An 18627-nucleotide genomic window follows, 5' to 3' on the forward strand; every position below is an offset into this window, starting at 1 on the left:
TATTAAAAAATGCCAAAATATTTAGTTTGTTGTCAACTTTCACCCTGTGTGGAGTTTTGTCAGACTGGAGTTAGAAATAGTAACTAAAAATATAGTGAGAGTCAATGAGAAGTCCCCACAAATATAGGAATGCAAATGGGTGGGGCCACAGTGGTGAGCACAGAGGGCATTTACAAACACTGCACATCTTTGAATATTTAAGCTATGATACAACGACAATATACCAAGCAGGTGCTACTGATTTAACAATTATTAGACCCATCCCCCTCACCCAGAACCAGTCAACAGTTGTAAGTAGATACAAGCTTACCCAAGTACAAGTTAAGCCATTGGCAATTCCCCCATTCGTTACCATGACATTGCATTGGCTGGCAAAGCAGGTTGCATTTTTAGAAGTCCCTATTTTGTGAATAGTATCACCAATACATTTGATATTCTGGATTGTTTGCTATACTAGCATTTTCTAATGGAAGACTGTACCTTTTGAACGGAAGCAAAAAAGCGCACCAGAAATAGCTGCACTGAAACAGCAGCCTCTTTCATAACACCGCTTCTCCGTGATCCGAGGAAATCCACAGTCAACTTGGTCTCTCGGTTCTATTTGACATTGCTGGACTGTTTAAAAATATAAAAGAAACACACGAAGAACACGGAGCAAGATCAGATTCAGAATAGCATGGATTATGTCCCAAAATATTGCAATACTCACAAAGTAAAAAAAGTATTTAAAATTACAGAAGCCAATGGTGGCAAGCCTTTATTATGTTTGAGAAGTTCAGAAATTGGCAACCTGACATGTGGAAAATGTACTCTCTATAGAGACATATCTATATGGAATGAATCTATAACCATGATGAAGTATAAGTCCACTTCATGTTAGCATGCCACTAGAACTCTAAAGCATATACAACTAGGCTTTTGTCAGATTTCAATAGGTAGCATTGCCAACGATTGAATAGTGCTTGGGCAAAAGATCCTGGAAAATTTATTTACGATTAGATACTGTATGGGGTTAATAAAGGAGTGATAGCATTACTTTTAAAAGCAGTCTTTTTGACTATTAGAATTGTGTTGTGCTTAAATCTTGATTAGCTTTGTTTCTTTAATACTGCTTCTTTCTGATTGTAGACAACGTGTTTATTAAACAGCAGTTTAACCATTGACTTTATAGTGCTGTATGTATGAAATATTAATACAATCTTATGTAGGGCCAGTGCTAATTAGGGAAAATTAAACATTGGTTGTCACCCCCTTTATACAACTTCAGAACTAATCCACATGCAAAATATTATAGAATTTTAATAAGAACTTTTAGGGAAGGAGATATTTCAAATGAATTCCAGTGCCACAGCCATTAACACAAACACACAGCATTTATGAGAACTGCTTTTGCCTGCCCCCCCCTCCCCAAAAAAACCCACAGCACCACCTGAGCCATCTCAACACCAGTTAGCTTTCCCAGACAACAGAGATTAAAAAATTCCAAAGTAGGCACATTAAGGCTAAAAGTACTCCACATAATGTCACCAAGTACTGGGGATTCAACACATTCACCGAACGCATGCATTGATACCCTATTCACACAACCGACAAAATGTAAATCAAAGTTTGAAAACATGATTCTGAATGAAGTGATGTCAATAGCTTGGTTTCAAATGCCTGTTGATGTGTATTCAGGTTGTGTGGACAGGATATTAGTTTTGATTCCGACATGGTGAGGTTTGCATTGTTTTAGTAATCCATCACTGCAAATCAATTTTAATACTCATTTAGAAGTCTGCCCAAGGTCTGGTTAAATTATGTGATCACAATACATTGATGAATCATAGAAACACCCTTTTGGGTGGAAACACTTTTTTACTCCAGAAGCAGAGGTATCGAAACAGCGGCCTCTTGCTTCACAGTCAGTTGCACAGATTCCATTGAATCTACATTGAATTCTGTTTTCCAGGTCTACAGCACACTGCTGGCCTTGATTAAATAAATAATAATACAAAAACACAAGACAATCTGTGCATTAAAAGAGACAACAGTTGACTATTACTGCAGATTTACTAATAATAAATATTACAATACACTTTAGAGAATGTTACAGCTATGTACCAACTCCTGAACAGAAAAGGTTAACAGGAGAAGAATCCAGACAGAATGCAGGCTTTACTTTACAGTCCGTAAGAAACTAAAAACAAACCGTAGTACATCCATAAAAATAAAATAGTTTTCAATATAAAGGTTTGATGTCAAAAATAAGCAAACAATTCATAAAAACATAACACTGCCATTTGCACAAGGAATTATCACTATTTGTTTAACACCCAAACACACTGTTCAAAAACACAACTGAAAGAAAAGGGCATTTAAAAAAAATATATAATTAACTTGCAGTTCTGTGGCTCTGCAGCACACACACTGAAGAGAAGCAGAACAAGCATTTTCTCAAGCATCCTCTCTGTCTCCTACACTTTCTGAATCCACATGAGAGAACAAAAATAAAAGCATGCCTGAAACAAGTGTCTAACTTTATACCTACCAGGAGAGTTGCATTGAAATACACTGAAAAATTAATAAATAAATATAGGTTTTTTTCTTGATTCTTGATTCATCAACCTAATAGATTGAACAAAAATGTTTTGTATTGTTTAGCTTTGGCGCCTATAACAGGGAGTTTACATGACAATTGATTTAATTGAGATTTCTCATAGACAGTTTCCATGAACTTGTGTATTTTATATCTCAGTAGTTTCCTTATATCTGTTATTCATTGTATATTATACTGTGTTTGTCAGTGAAGTTTGTTTCAAGAAGCGCAATGTGGGTGGGAACATGATCATTTGCTACTGTACCGCATTCAAATATTTTAGTATATTAAATTGATGCAGTATCATTGTTGTTTTGCTTCATAATCTGATATACACAACTGTATGAGCTCTAAGTGTATAAGGTTTCAATTTAATTAATTACACAAGATACTTGGAGGTCATTCACAGCCAATCCACAAGATTATTCCTTATTATAGCCTAGCCACCTTCTCATATTAAAATACACCTCAGGGCTCATGCCTAATATGGACTTTGTCTAAGCTATTGTGAAATAAAACCAGGCCCACGACAAAGATTTACAGAGGGCCAGAAAAACAAGTGTCTGGCAGAGAGCCAGTTTAGCACTGTGGGTAACAGTTCACTTCTAGCAGTCCAGACATTTTGAGTCATGACTTCTGTTAAGTGGGTCTTGTATGTTCTTTTTCTTCAAGCATGTTTGACAGGGATAGTAATGAGTGGGAAGGTGCTGGTCTGGCCTGTAGAACACAGCCACTGGATGAATCAGAAAAGCATCGTGGAGGAGCTGGTTAATAGAGGTCATAGCGTTACAGTACTGATTCATACTGCAACACAGAGCATTAACTACAACCAAACAGCCCGCTATCACTTTGAAGTGTTTGATGTGCCATTTACAAAGCAGTCAGCGGTGGACATATTGGATCAGTTTTTATTTTTCATGATGTATGAGTCATCGTCTTCACCATTTATTCAGACATTTCTTACAATTAAAGAATTTATTGACATAGTTACGGCTCAACAAATGCAGGTGTGTGATGGCATCCTCAGGAACACGGCTCTGCTGGATAAACTCACAAAATCCAAGTTTGATGTTCTACTTTCTGACCCAATGATGACATGCAGTGAACTTGTTGCAGAAAGACTTGGGCTCCCCTTCATCTATACATTGAGGTTCTCTTTCGCCAATACAATGGAGAGGCTGTGTGGACAGCTACCGGCTCCCCCTTCTTTTGTTCCAGCTATCACTCTGCAGTACACCGACAGAATGAACTTTGTGGAGCGACTCATAAATCTGGTGTTTATTCTGTCTCAGAACTTGTTGTTTTTTTTAGTGTCAACTTCAAAATGGGATTCATACTACAGTGAGATTGCAGGTATGTCTTTTATGAATGAAATATTGATAGTCACTGCATATTCTGACCAGTTCTTTTGCTGTGACATCAGTTTGTCACAGGAAATACTTCTGCACTATCAAATAATGTAATTGTTTATAGCATGCTGAAATCCCCTTACCCTAAATCACTATTATTGCTCAGAATAGCAGAGCAGCGGTGTGTGCTCTTGTTTTGTATGTGAAGTAAACTACCTGACTATCTCAGAGAGCTTCACAAATGTGAAAAAGAAAATTAAATGCTCCTGAGGGTGGGGGGGGGGGGTTATTGTTCATTTTTCCTACTAACACCTCTTGCTTGCTAAACATCCAGTGCATAATAATTCTGATTGACACGGTCATTCTTGGCCCCAGCAATTTTTAATTTTTTTAAATTTTATTTAATGGTTAATCTGCAGAAATCCAATAAATATTCAAGCCAGCTTAACCTTCAGTGTTAAATTGAAAAAGTTATTTTTTTGGTGGAGGAGTATTAGAAGTATGTTGTAAGTAAAGCGTCTGTACTGAAGTGAAATAGTGGACTAAACGTTCACAGTTTCATACTTTTGTTAGAGTGACGGGATTGGATCAAGTAAATTAGGTTAATTAATTTGAGGCATTCAGAAATTCTGTTTGTCTAATCATCACAACACATTAATGCAGGGAAGCGCAAACTTTTTATATGCTACCTTAAACTATTTCCATTCCCTACCTACTTTAGTGTATTGTGCCATATCCTACGTTAATGAAGCAATCTCATAAGTTGGAAAGGTTGTGATGGTGTATAATTATAGATATACTTTTATGAATGGACATATTCATATTGGGATTCATACTACAGTGAGGTCACAGGTAGGTCACGAGGTCAGTAAATTCTACTTGTGCTCAGAATTGCCTTTAGGAAGTATTTATCAGGAGAGACTGCTTGTTGTTGTTTTTGTGTTTTGTCTGTTTTGGTTTGCTTGATTTCTACCATGGTTATTTTTTGTTTATTGTGGTGCTATGTGTTGTCAATGATGTACTGTAGTGAAAACCGAAGGTCATATATTTTTTAATGTAACATTGGTCTATAAAGCACCTGACTGAGTTCTTAAATTACCAGAGCTCTTGAATGTGCCACGATGGTGCATAGATTTGGCAGATGTGTCGTGTCCTCCTAATCCAGTAATTGTCTGAGGTTGTGTAATACAGTGAAAGTCTAGGTTTTTCATATGGTACTGTAATAGCAATCCACCTTACTATGCATAGGCATCACCATGCATGCTGATTGAACATGCTCAGTTCAGCAATACAAGTGAAAGCAGCAACATGTGTACATTGCCTTTAAACAGTAAATATTCTTTATTTTTTTATAAGCGTTTCCACCCGAGTTTATTTGCATCATTACAGGTGGAATTGCATTATATACAGCCCCCTCTGCTGGTGATAAAGCATCAGTGCAATACCCACCACCAGTACACAATAGCTTCTCTATGGAGATGTGCAGTTTTTTTATTTATTTATTTATTTTTTACTTTGTGTCTTTTGACCTGTCATCTCTTTTGACAACCCATGACACTTCATTAACGTGTTCTGGCACCTCTTCCCAAACTTGTTTTCTCCGTTTTATTGATGCACTTTTTTTCTCCAAACAATTTCTTTGCATTTGCTACCTCTTCTGTGAGACTATTAAGTTCTTGAGTGGAGAATATTGTCTTTCTTTGCTATTCTCTCAGAACGGTTTTATTTCCACAAGCCATACTGACACAAAATAACTGTTCCCCGTCAGCTCTACTGATGTTATAGGAATGGGACAATATATATTAAAAAAATGTGGGTCTTCTGCATTCTCTTTCTCCAAGCATGTTTGACAGGGATAGTAATGAGTGGCAAGGTGCTGGTCTGGCCTGGAGAACACAGCCACTGGATAAATCAGAAATGCATTGTGGAGGAACTGGCTAATAGAGGTCATAATGTTCAGTAGTGACTGGTGGCTCCAAAAATTGGGGAGGCATAACATTGGCAGTGGGTCCGACTTTTTCACTATTACATTTGAAAATATTTTATTCAATGCAAGTGCTGCAATTTACCTGAACACTTCTGTTTGTTTACTATACGATACACCAATAAAGCAAAGCGCTACTAACTGAATATGCAATTGTGAAACCAGACAATAATACCAACATCACATAATAATAATAATAATAATAATAATAATAATAATAATAATAATAATAATAATAACAAATAACGAATTAATAATAATAATAATAACTAGAGTTGCTAGCAACTATAAAAAGACTTCCAAAGAAAACATGGTTCAATCGTCACAAATAATCGCTGATACAGCTTTTTTATAGAGCACATATGACTTCCTATATGTGTTCCATATGAACCATGACTCTGTGATCCCTGAGGCGCAAGGAGCCAGTTTTTAGTTTGACCTTTTGGAGAGGTCAAAGGGTGCGGGTGATGATATTTTTTATAGAGCACATATGACTTCCTATACGTGTTCCATTATAACTATGACCCTATCGGCACGACCTAGGACATAAAATTTAAACATTACTTACAATATGGCCGCCAAACCATTTGCCCAATCTGCCACCTAATAATAATAATAATAATAATAATAATAATAATAATAATAATAATAATAATAATAATAATCAGACAGTACTATGCCTATTATTAAAAAAAAAATCCCCAAGAGGAAGGTTATGAGAAAATTTGGTTTTAAAAAAATCAGTCTAATTCACTGTCAACCAACAAGTTTACTCATCATAAATAACACCTTGGCATTATCTATCAGACTTTAAATTCTGGCGGAAAATCAAGTGTTGAACATTTGAAATCAAGCACTTTATGCATTTGTATGTTTGGTTATGTTTTTCTTTTTTACTTATTAAAAAAACAAAAAAGAAAATAAGAGTTACCGGTATCATCGTTCACTTCCCGTTCTCTGTACTGCCGCCTTCCATACAAATCAATGCACGCTAGAATTCAGGCAGAGTGAGACCAATGATTGGCAGACACAATGGAAGGAGACCCTCCTGCCTCCTCTGCTGTTTTTCTTTTTGTTTTTTGTTTAACTTGTGTGACATTGCAAGATGAAAATAGGAGGAGTGTGATTGGCTAATCACATGGCAGAAGCAGACAGAATCTCCCTTGTCCTCCGCTCATCCAACGACTGTATGGGAGGCAGTTCAGCACAGAGAAGCCAGATTTTCCATCAACTGGTATTGTTCGCAACCGCATGGAGCATCTTGCATGCAAAATAAGTAATATTTATGCAAATAAAAGTAAATGCATGTGATCAGTTAGTATGTTACTTTTTATTTATTTTTTGCTTTAACTTTTGAGGCAGCAGTGCCTCCCTTTCCTACCCCAAGGAGCCATCACTGATAATGTTACAGTATTAATTCATTCCGGATCACCCCCAGTCAATTGCAACCAAACAAAAAGGTATCAGTCTAAACTTTTCAACTTTTATAAAAGAATGATATGAATGATAGCAACAATGAGATATTGAGTGAATGGATGTACGATTCTGATATATCTTAATTACAAATGTTTCTGAAAATTAGAGACAGCATGAGAAGAATGGTTGTTTGAAACAGGGAAGTTTGTGAAGGTGTCCTCAGAAACAAGGATTTGCAGGATAAACTCAGAAAGTCCAAGTTTGATGTCCTGCTTTCTGACCTAAATATTTAATGTGGTGAACTTGTTGCTGAAAGTCTTGGGCTCCCCTATACATTGAGGTTGTCTTTCGCCAGTACAATGGAGAGGCTGTGTGGACAGATACCAGCTCCTCCTTGGTCCTTGTGCAGTACACTAACACAATTAACTTTGCGGAGCGACTTATGAATCTGCTGTTTTATGTAACACAGGACTTGTTTTTTATGACTGGACAATTTCAAACTGGGATTCATACCACAGTGAGGTTACAGGCAGGTCCTAAAAAAATCATGTACTAACTTGTTACTCATATGAATAGAACCCTTGATGTGTAGTTTCAACATATTAAAGCATATTTTAATTAAGTAAAACATTCAGTTAAACATAATTCTGATAAAATAAAGTATTAACATTCATTTATAATTCTGTCCATTGTAACTACTGATACATTAAAAAATTAAAATGATAATTAATGGTATGTCCCATGAAGAAACAGTCTGTTTGAGAATGGAGTATGTTTGTTTGCTGACAATGTGACTGAGCTGCAATGCATGATATTGTGTACAGCTTCCCCTTTGCCTTACTGAGCAATATCTAATTAGGCCACACACAAGTTCAGGTGTCAGCAAGTCCAGATGTGATCTTAATCTCTGTTCCATGAACAACATAGCTGGTGTCTGTTTTGTGGAAAAATGTTCAGAATTTTGATAAGCTAATAGATAGTTTGCTATTTTCTGCTCTAAAGACACTTGCTGTCTCCTCATTGCATGAACTGTCTATTTGCAAATTGAATAAACATTTCTGCTAGCCCATTAGTAGCAGGATGATAAGGGGCTGAAGTAATATGCTGAATGCTGTTCCCCTTGACAGTTTTGGAACTCCTCTAAAGTGAAGTGAATGTCTTTCTCAGTGGCAATCTGCTAAGGTACACCCGATCTAGAAAAGAGAGTTCTTAGAATGTTCCTAGTCTGTGATGAAGTGGTGGATTTCACTGAAAATACTTCAGGCCACTTAGAATGTGAATCCACTGCTACTAAAAACATCGTGTCTGTGAAGGGTCCAATATAGTCAATGACAATCTGTTGCCACACCTAGGGGCGCAATGGTTCTGGTGATGGCAAACATTGTATTTGCTGGCACCCCTGGCATTGTTAGCAAGTTCTTCAGTTTCCTTATTATTCCAAGCCCATCTTTGTAGACGTGCAGCTACCATTACACTTTTCCTAGGGTTGATGATAGAGACTAGTGACTGGTGATCTTTGGGCAAGATGAATCTCTTACCACAGAAGTACTGATTTAACTTTTTTACTCCCCACACCAGGCTCAGTGCTTCTTGATCAGTTTAAGCATAGTTGTGCTCAGCTGACATAAAGGATCTTGTTGAGAAGGCTATTGGTCACTCATTGCCATCTGTCATCGTATGCAGTATCACAGCACCTATACTGTATGAAGAAGTGTCACAGGCTGGTTTAATAGGCAGTGATGCATCATAGTGAATGAGTACATTATCTGAGGTTATCAGTGATTTAGCATCATTGGAAGCACTCTCACAGTCTTTGGACCAGTGGGACTTGCTACCACTCTGTAACAAAACATTCAAGGGATGCAACACTGTGGTTAAATCCGGCAAGGATTTTGGCAAAAATTAAACCATACTTGGAACAGAGTGTTACACATTATGAGTGAAAGAAGTTTCTCAAAAATAAAAGTACCACCTTATATTGCTCGGGTCACTCAAAATCTGCTACTACCAGGGATGCTTTCACTGGATTGAAGAAAACCAAAAAAAAACTTTTCAGTAGGAACTTCTATACAGGTCAAGAAAAGTGGTGAGTAACTCAGCATGAAAACGGGAGACCATCAGGATTGAGACCTGCCATTAATCAGAAAAAGAACAAGTTCAACAAACAACTCTAAATTTGGTGCTTTGAAGAAAATCATCAATACTGTGTTGGACCACTTTTGTGGCTGAAGGTTTGGGTGTGCCAATTCACGCAGTGATCTGTGATACGTTTCTTGACAATACGATTAATGTATTGGTACACTGTATTTATTTCATTAAAATTTGATCTGCTACATTGATATTTAGAGAATATTATTTATTACCATGTTCTCTAGCAGCCTCACCTACCAATCATTGTGTGTTCAGGAAAGCTGAGTAAAATGGAAGCTGAGCAGAGGCGAGCGACGGCTAAATTTGACCTGCTCCGGTTGATTTAAAGTGTGGACTCATTTTGGGTTTTATTGCATCAAGGATTCGTCTCATGTTCTTGGTAAGAGTCACATTGTGTGTAAAATGTGTAAAGCTCAAATCAAATACAACCAATCTGTGTGTCCATCTGAAACGACACCATCAGAGCGATAGCACTTCATCATCATCACAATTACAGACACCGTCAGATAGGTCAGCAAATGAAGGTATGATAATTTGATATGCACAACATACACCAGAAAATTGTTCAAAACTATCTGCAACATTTATGTCCGCTAAAACATTACTCAGTCATTAGTGCATTTTGTTTGCAAAGATATGCGACCCTATTGTATTGAGAAAAATTAAGGGTTTCAAAATGGTTTCATGTAGATTTGTTTGGAGACACATTTAGTGTTGAAGCAAAAACAGATATTGAGGTCATACAATATAAAGCGGCAGCACCCTTATCGCTTGATGACCATCCTCTTGACTGGTGGAAGGTTCAAGAAGGTGGAATATCCATGGTAGCCAAGTTAACAAAGTATTACCTCTGCATCCCAGGGACCAGTGTACTCAGTTGCTAGAAATGTGATACATCACAAAGATGTGCACTCAAACCAGAACATGTAGATCACTTAGTGATCCTCAAGAAAAAAAACCAAATATAAAAATTATATTTGTTTTAAGAAGAATCTGCATTTAGAACAGTTTTTTTTTTTTTTTGAACATTTTTCAGTCAAAACTTTTGAAAAATAAAATTGTTTCTAAGAACGGTAAATTATTATTATTATTATTATTATTATTATTATTATTATTATTATTATTATTATTATTATTATTATTTACAGTATTTGTAATTTATTTTAAAGAATAAACAGGAAACAAAAGTAAAACATGTTGTGAAGCTTATTTGACCAGAAGTGCTTTACCAGTGTCATTGCAAATACTTGCGTTCAGAAAAAAAAAACCTTAACTTCTACATGCATAGACCATTGATGAATCTAGCCAGCAATAGAAGACAGAAATATAAATGCATGGCTTAATCGTAACCCAGATTAATATTAGATTCCATTCAAGTAGGGAAAAGAGAACAGGAACAGGGAAATCAAAAGGTGGGCAAGGAAAGTTACTAATCTGATTGGTTAAGGATCCAAATTAAAAATAGAGACACTGTGATAGTTTACTCCCAGGGGAATAATAAGTTAAAAGGTAACCAATAGTCAAAGCAATTCTGCTAACAAAAAGAAAGAAGCTGTACACACATATGCGGATGTGAAGTTTCTTGGTTTCTTGCTTATGTTGTGTGTAGCTGGTTAACACATAACTAACCTAAAATCTTACTGATATTGTATTGAGATAAAGCAGGTTAAAAAAACATCATTTGCTACTGACTTTTTTTAATGAAAAAATAAGCTGTTTTTGATTTCTTTTTTTTAATGAAGACATTTTTAAATGTGTTTAATGCGATAGTGTGTTCTGGTTCGCTTAGGCTGCGTGAATGTTGCCACTTAAAGTAAGTTTTTTATAGAGCATTTGTCTAATGACCACTACTCAGAACCTGGAACAATCTGTGAGGTTTATAATCCCGAATAAGCACTGCTGGACTTGAGAGACTTTATTGGTTGTTTACTTGGTGATTTTACTTTGTGCATTTACCAGACTCTGTATAGTGTCATTGGCTCTTTTATCAATTAATTCATATTCAATTGGTCAATATTACAGGCATAATATATAACTCCTATCTAATAAAAGTGGCATTGTTTATACTAGCTGGAATTGCGACCAATTTACTGTGGCAGCAAAAGTCTTACCCTTTACTCTTTATTCAATGCTGTTTTTTCTGTTCAAAGGGAGACCAACAACTTTATGTGAATCCATGGGTAAGGCTGACATGTGGCTGATAAGAACCTACTGGGATTTTGAATATCCTAGACCATTTCTTCCAAACTTCCAGTTTGTGGGAGGACTTCACTGTCGGCCGTCAAAGCCATTACCTGAGGTACATACCTAATAGTGGTCATATTTCAGCAGTGTGATAAGCAGTGATAGTACTGCAACAACGACAACAAGATTATTGGCGGAAATAACAGATACATGGCTTTTTTATACAGTATTCAAATATGACAGTTAAAGTAATTCACACTGCTCAAGATTTTGTGACTTGCACATTAAACATTATGATTACAAAACAAGTTAAAATACCAGAAGGATACCATAATATTTGTTCATACAACTGAGATGTTGTTATGTTAAAACATGAAAATGTGGTATCATTTTACTAATGGGTCATACTATAGCACTGTATCTGCACAAAACTACTCTTCTTCCTAACTACTTCTTTGTAGTGTCACTGCATTCCCTTTGAAGATCATTTTAGAACGGGATGGTTAGAACTGTTTTTTTTTTTTTTTTTACCATACACTATGCAGAACATACAAGATAGGTTGCTGGGTTAGCAGAACTTGTATTGTGAGGGAAAAAAAAACCAAAACTTCTTGTGTTAAAAAAATGAAAAAAAAAATGATTACCATTTTTTCACACAAAAGTCCTTTCAGAAGCAATTTTTGCTGGAATGCATGGCAAATAATGTTACCATTTAAAGGGAACCATGCATAGTGACATCTGAAATGAACAACACTCATTCTGCTGTACAGTGTGTTTTTCCCCTACTTCTTTAATATGTCTGGTACCATTTATTTTTTATTTTTATTTTTTTTACTGTAATGTATGGTATTATATTAAACAAAATGAAAGAATTTTCAAATATTTGTTTACATGTAGAAAGTACAGTATATTCGAACATGAGAAAACAACGTTCATTCCAGCACTACAATATTAAAGAGTTAAGAAATTCAATACTAGGTAAATGTTGATGATATATTTTATTTGTTTTCTTTTTCAGGATATGGAAAAGGTTGTACAGAGCTCTGGAGAGCATGGCATTGTGGTGTTTTCCCTTGGCTCAATGGTTAAGAATCTAACCACAGAAAAGGCTAATTTGATTGCTTCTGCTCTAGGGCAAATACCACAGACGGTTTGTACTCTTATTTATTTAAAAATTTAAAGCATTCTTTTAATCCTGCTTGTGTGACTGTTTTTCACATTAGTCCATAATCTTGCTGTGCACTGTTCAGAAACCAAACCAGGTAGTTTTAACACATCCTTCATTGAAACACTCTTTCCACTTGGAGGCACAATTGTCAGGTCTAACTGTAGCTGAAACATGTAGACAAAGGAAAAAAGGCAATGTCCTTTTGTGGTCAGGTGCAGTGAATGAAGGAGGTCCACACAATCTTTCTCCCAAAACAGTCTGTGTGTTTTAATAATAACAAAAATAACATCAACACAAATAAGTCCGCCCCTTTACCAGCAATGGTATTGGGGGGTACACGACAGCTCTTTTTAATTAAAATGAAAAGTAAACATAAACGGGACTTTGCCCGTCCCCACGTTATCCGTGCACGCAGTGCTCTTGGTGCTGAGAAGTGTGGTGCGGTGCGGTGCGGTGCGGTGCGGTGCGGTGCGGTGCTGGGCTGGGCTGGGCTGGGCAGTGCAGGGACGTGCTCTGTGTTTTGCCGGTCCGCGGCTCACTCCTCCTCTGCAACACAAACACGTAATCCAAAAAACACAAATAAATCAATACAGGCTCCGGAAGCCTCTTTCTCTCTTTCTTAGCGTAAGCGGAGGCTTTGCCGTAGCTGCTCCCCTTTGTACCCAGCAAACTCCTCCCCCCCAGTCACCGCGTTGCCATGGTTTCCCTAATAGAGGGCTGCCCCGCAGCTGACTGCAATGGAATCGTCCTGAGTACTTGCGGCTACGCGCCCCTCCTAATATGGTCACCTTCCGGTTTCCACCTACCACAGAGGTGGCAGCACTAGGAGGCAGCTTACCTTCCCCCTTACACAGCGCCCTTTCTAATCGGGAGGGAGATTTACAGCATCGATCCTTTCTGGCTCTATCACACCTTTCCTAAATGGCGTTGTATAACAGACTACCAGAGAGTAAGACATGTAAACTGAGTGTTTAACCTAGAATCATGTCAGATTTTTGCAAAGTAAAATACATATTTGCATATAGTGAGTGGAAGTGCTCAAAAGATAAGATTCATGCAATTAATATCTATAACCTGCCTAATTAGAATTAAATAGTATTATAGTCTACTTACTGTTGGGTACAACTATGCACAGCTTACTAATGGTCATCTAAGTTTCATTAATACTGTTTAGCATTTTGGAGGATGGAATATGAACAGTGGTATCACAGAATATGTATTGTTATACTGTTCCACTAAAAGTGCTGTCTGAATTATTATCAGGTTCTATGGAGATACAGTGGAGAAAAGCCAGAAACCTTGGCTCCGAACACTAGAGTTTATGACTGGATTCCTCAAAATGACCTGCTTGGTAAGACACTGTAGATGCCAGGCAAACCAAATGCTTTATATCAGTGGTTTCTAAGCTTATGGCCGGACCTGACAGGTGGGCAGTGGAACTCTATTGGGCCGCAGACGTAACTTTTTCCTGGCGAAAATGTCTTGTGCAAACAAAGAAAAAAGGTTATAAATGAAATAGTTAATGCTATTAAATGATTAAGCTAAAGTGAAATGATGTAGCACAGAACATTTAACAGATACATTTATTGTGAATTCTGTCACATTCGTGCACTTCTTTTATTCTCTAATAGAATCAGGGGAGGCAACTGGGAAGACAAATAGATGGTTGAAACGCCTACAGTGGATCATTTCTGTACTGGCTTACAGATTTTCACATACACAGACAACCTTCAATAAAAAATAATCATACAGACTTGGTTTATTCAGTTTAATGAATCAGAGTATATATTTACTCCTTCAGTTTATTAATGCTTAAATCAATCTAGTGATCACAGATTTACATCAAATCCTAGCTCATAGACAATCTGGGCAGACTGGTGTCTGTGCAAACTAACCGCATTAATACTATAAAGCAATATGGTTACAACACATACTTTTCTTCCTCCTAAAAGCACCCAAAACTACCCTAAAGCATACAATGTAACAGCCTAAAGCTAAAGCTAAATATAATTATTATATCCTTATAGCTTTATGATTCAATATAGGTGAGAGACAAATACAAAATTATGACTACCAAATTAAAGGCTCTGAATATAACAACAGCAGTCAGCTTTACAGGAAGATCTCCAAGCAGATGGACCAGTGAGCCTGTGTTACCAAACTCGACTGATGAATAAACTGCAGTTTTGCCCTGATATTTTTGACTTTTTCTCTGCTTCATGCATCATAAGGCTTAACCCTTTGCAGTCCTATGTTGGACCAGGTCCAACAAATTACAATTTTCCCTTTCCAGTCTGATGTAGGACCCTGTCCGACATCATCAAAAAGACTTAAAGCACAGGTCTTTAGTCGTTTTTCCTCTGGAAAAAGCAGAGAAAACCTTTCAGTGGCAAAGTGAGACGATAGAAGCTGAATGAAGCCGAAAAAGGGGCGTATCTGAGCAATACACATAGCCCCATGCACCACAGAGATAACATGGGCGGTTATTGAAGGTTATTGAGTTAGGTCATAGTTGTTTAGTTTTACTGAATCTTTTTCATTTAGGCTAACACAGATTTCTGCAATAGTACTTCTGCTTGTTTAACAATTTCTAAACCAGTATAGAGTTTTACAATATTATTACCCTTAACAGTTACTTGTAACAGTGGTCTTTTAATCACAGTGTCAAGTTTGCATCCAGGATATCAGATTGCTCCCAGCAGGATAGAACATCTTTGTCCGGTTATGCTTTCAGTGGGTCTGTAAAAGCCACTACAGGTCCCAAAATCAATCTCTGAGCATCGCAGGCATGGGTAACAGTTTTAAACGTCTGATACCTACACTTCTGCAACATAAGCCTTCCATTCAAAAGGAGATAGCACTTTGTACAAGAGAGGGGTTTTAGGGTCACTTGTGACAATTCCTTTGCCTCTTCTGAAAGTGGTAGTCTGCTTCTTCATTCTATGGCCCTCTACCCCTTGCACAAAAGGTATATAAGTGGTTTGACCTCCTTGGCATCTATCACAGCTTTTATAGTATGTACTAGATTTCTAGCACTTAGAGATATCTTTCACCACTCTTCTCAACAGAACAGTTTAAACTGCTCAGTACCTGATGGCATCTTCTCTACATCAACCAACTCACTCCATCACAGCTTGATGCTGCGTTCTGAACTGGAGATTCTGGACTCTTGATCCAAAAACTATGCACACCACTGTATTGTATTGTAATATATATTTTGGTGTTAACAAAATATTACTGGTCATCTGCAAGCGACTTTCCAGCTGGGTAGACTAGAGTTATTGAAAAGCAATGAATGTGTCGAACTTGTTATTGCTATAGGTCATCCGAAGACCAAGGCTTTCATTACCCACGGTGGTACCAATGGGATCTATGAAGCAATATACCATGGCATCGCAATGGTTGGTATTCCTCTGTTTGCTGATCAGCCGGACAACATGGTCCACATGGAGGTGAAGGGGGCTGCTGTGATATTGAATTTCAATCAAATGAAAACCCAAGATTTAGTTGATGCCCTGAGCAATGTGATACAAAATAAAACGTAAGTAAAATTTTGCTCTGCACAAAAAAGAAGTTGCATATGCAAGTCCCATTCATCATTTTTTTTTAAATTTTCACCCAAAATGTGGCACATTCATGCATGTGAAAAGACAATAGATTTATGCATGCATTTCTTTCAGTGCAAGGCTGTTTTAGTTCTGTGGCTGTCTGATCACCAAACTGTAGTACTAATACAGGTTAGCTTAACCAGCTTTCCATGATCACTCAAACTGTGTGGATTTTTTTTCCCGTTCACAGTAAGCTGTTTTTCTCTCCAATATTATCCCCGATAATATTGGGCTAGCAGTATGATGAAACAGCTGATGTCATGACATTTATCAACAGTATTACAGAATGGTATAGAATAAGAATTGACAATTAGATTAGTGATTCTCAAAACATAACAAACTTGTAGGTGTGCGACATACAGATGGATCGATGAAAAGACAGACAAACACCTCCATGTATTTCCATAATCTGATCTTTTCAATAATTTAAATTAAATAATGTATAGTATTTAGAGCTGTCAAGTGATTAAAAAATGTATCTCAGTTAATCTTGGGTATAATCACATATTTAATTGATACAATTACTGCAATTATTATTATTATTATTATTATTATTTATTATTATTATTATTATTATTATTATTACTACATTTACAATTATTACATTTATGCAATTAACAGTTTCCTTTACTCCTTTTCATTACTGTTTAAATAATAATAATAATAATAATAATAATAATAATAATAATAATAATAATAATTTTAAATTGTCTTTTATTAATAACTGAAATTGCCTAAATAAAACAAAACATTCGCTGAGTAATGGTTATATTCTCTGTAATTGTAAATAATATAGTTGAAAAAAAACAGAAAAACAAAGATACAATGTTAACAGCCCGTTATATTGTACTTAGCTTGATTCATGGGTTTGTAGCAATCCTGGATTTTCATTTGTTGTATTGTTGTTGTCTGTAGCAGTAAAACTAATAGAAACTGTATTTTGAGAAGTGAAAGCATGTTTAGCGCGCAGGTGGTACAGCAGACTAGATGCACTTCTGTGATACTGGAACTCACTTTGATAGTAGACACAAGTAACCCTCTTTCTATACAATGAACTGTCAGAAAGTTAAAAAAATAAATAAATGTCCCATTCACAAGTCCTTCAGTTTGAGTGCTTTGCTACATTATGCACTTATGTGACTAATTTTATATTGAAATGATGACTACACTCATTCAATCCTCATTCAAATAGTGCCTCAGGAAATGAATTAGGGTATGCTAAGAGGGACAAGACAAGTGCAAATAACGTGCATTAAAAAAATGTAGCTCCCAAAAAATGTAAGCGTTAATTGCAGAAGTTAACTGTGAATAATTGAAAGCCCTAATAATATATATACTGCTGTACAAAAGAGCCGGCTCCTTTGCAAGGAGCATATATCGGGCTTATGTCTTTGCATGTGATTACATCACCTACACCGTGCTGCTGCCTTCCCCCGTGCACGCTACACTGTGTGTGTGTATATATATATATATATATATATATATATATTTTTTTTCTTCTTCTTCTTCTTTAAGATACAAAGAAAATGCCATGAGGTTATCGAGAATTCACCATGATCAGCCAATAAAACCACTGGACAGAGCTGTATTCTGGATTGAGTTTGTAATGCGTCACAAAGGAGCCAAGCATTTAAGATCTGAAGCCCACAACCTGACTTGGTACCAGTACCACTGTCTGGACGTCATAGGCTTATTGCTGGCATTTATAATAGCGATTATGTTTATCATTGTAAAATCCTGCAGCTTCTGTTTCCGGAAATGTTGCAAAAGATCCGAAAAGAAACGCAAGAAGGAGTAATTTGTTTTCTTCACTTGATCATTGAATCAGTTCTTAAAATCTAAAAACTTTGCTAGGACAATGATTATTTTAGTTATTTGTACATTTTAGCTATAAAAGTGCAAGTTTATGTACTGTATATGGGGGAATTACATAATATAGCATTTGTTTGAATGATTAAAACCAAGCCAACATGTAACATACTCCAGTGATGAAATAGAATAAAGTTCAAAATCTAGAACATTCAATTACTGGATTTGACGATTGCTTGTGTTTTTTTTTTTTTTTTTTTTTTTTTTTACTTTCTTGGCAAGATTTTTACTTTAATCATATCCCACAATAAAGGTAGTGAACACTATCTGTCTGATGATGTTGTGAAGCCCTCGTAGTTGCTCTTTATGGTACCACACAA

At 36.4% G+C, this 18627-nt stretch overlaps 1 protein-coding gene across 1 annotated transcript; it reads left to right on the plus strand.

Annotated features, from left to right (window-relative positions):
• The first annotated feature begins 3181 nt into the window (after positions 1–3181).
• On the plus strand, positions 3182–18542 carry LOC121303270 (UDP-glucuronosyltransferase 2A2-like). The gene is made up of 6 exons (XM_041233858.1): positions 3182–3931; positions 11629–11777; positions 12681–12812; positions 14094–14181; positions 16152–16371; positions 17954–18542. The coding sequence occupies exons 1-6, from the start codon at positions 3208–3210 to the stop codon at positions 18234–18236; spliced, it is 1596 nt and encodes a 531-aa protein (XP_041089792.1). The 5' UTR covers positions 3182–3207; the 3' UTR covers positions 18237–18542.
• The last annotated feature ends 85 nt before the right edge of the window (positions 18543–18627 follow it).

This window comes from Polyodon spathula, chromosome 2 (assembly GCF_017654505.1).
Source record: "Polyodon spathula isolate WHYD16114869_AA chromosome 2, ASM1765450v1, whole genome shotgun sequence".
Classification (NCBI taxonomy): Eukaryota; Metazoa; Chordata; class Actinopteri; order Acipenseriformes; family Polyodontidae; genus Polyodon; species Polyodon spathula.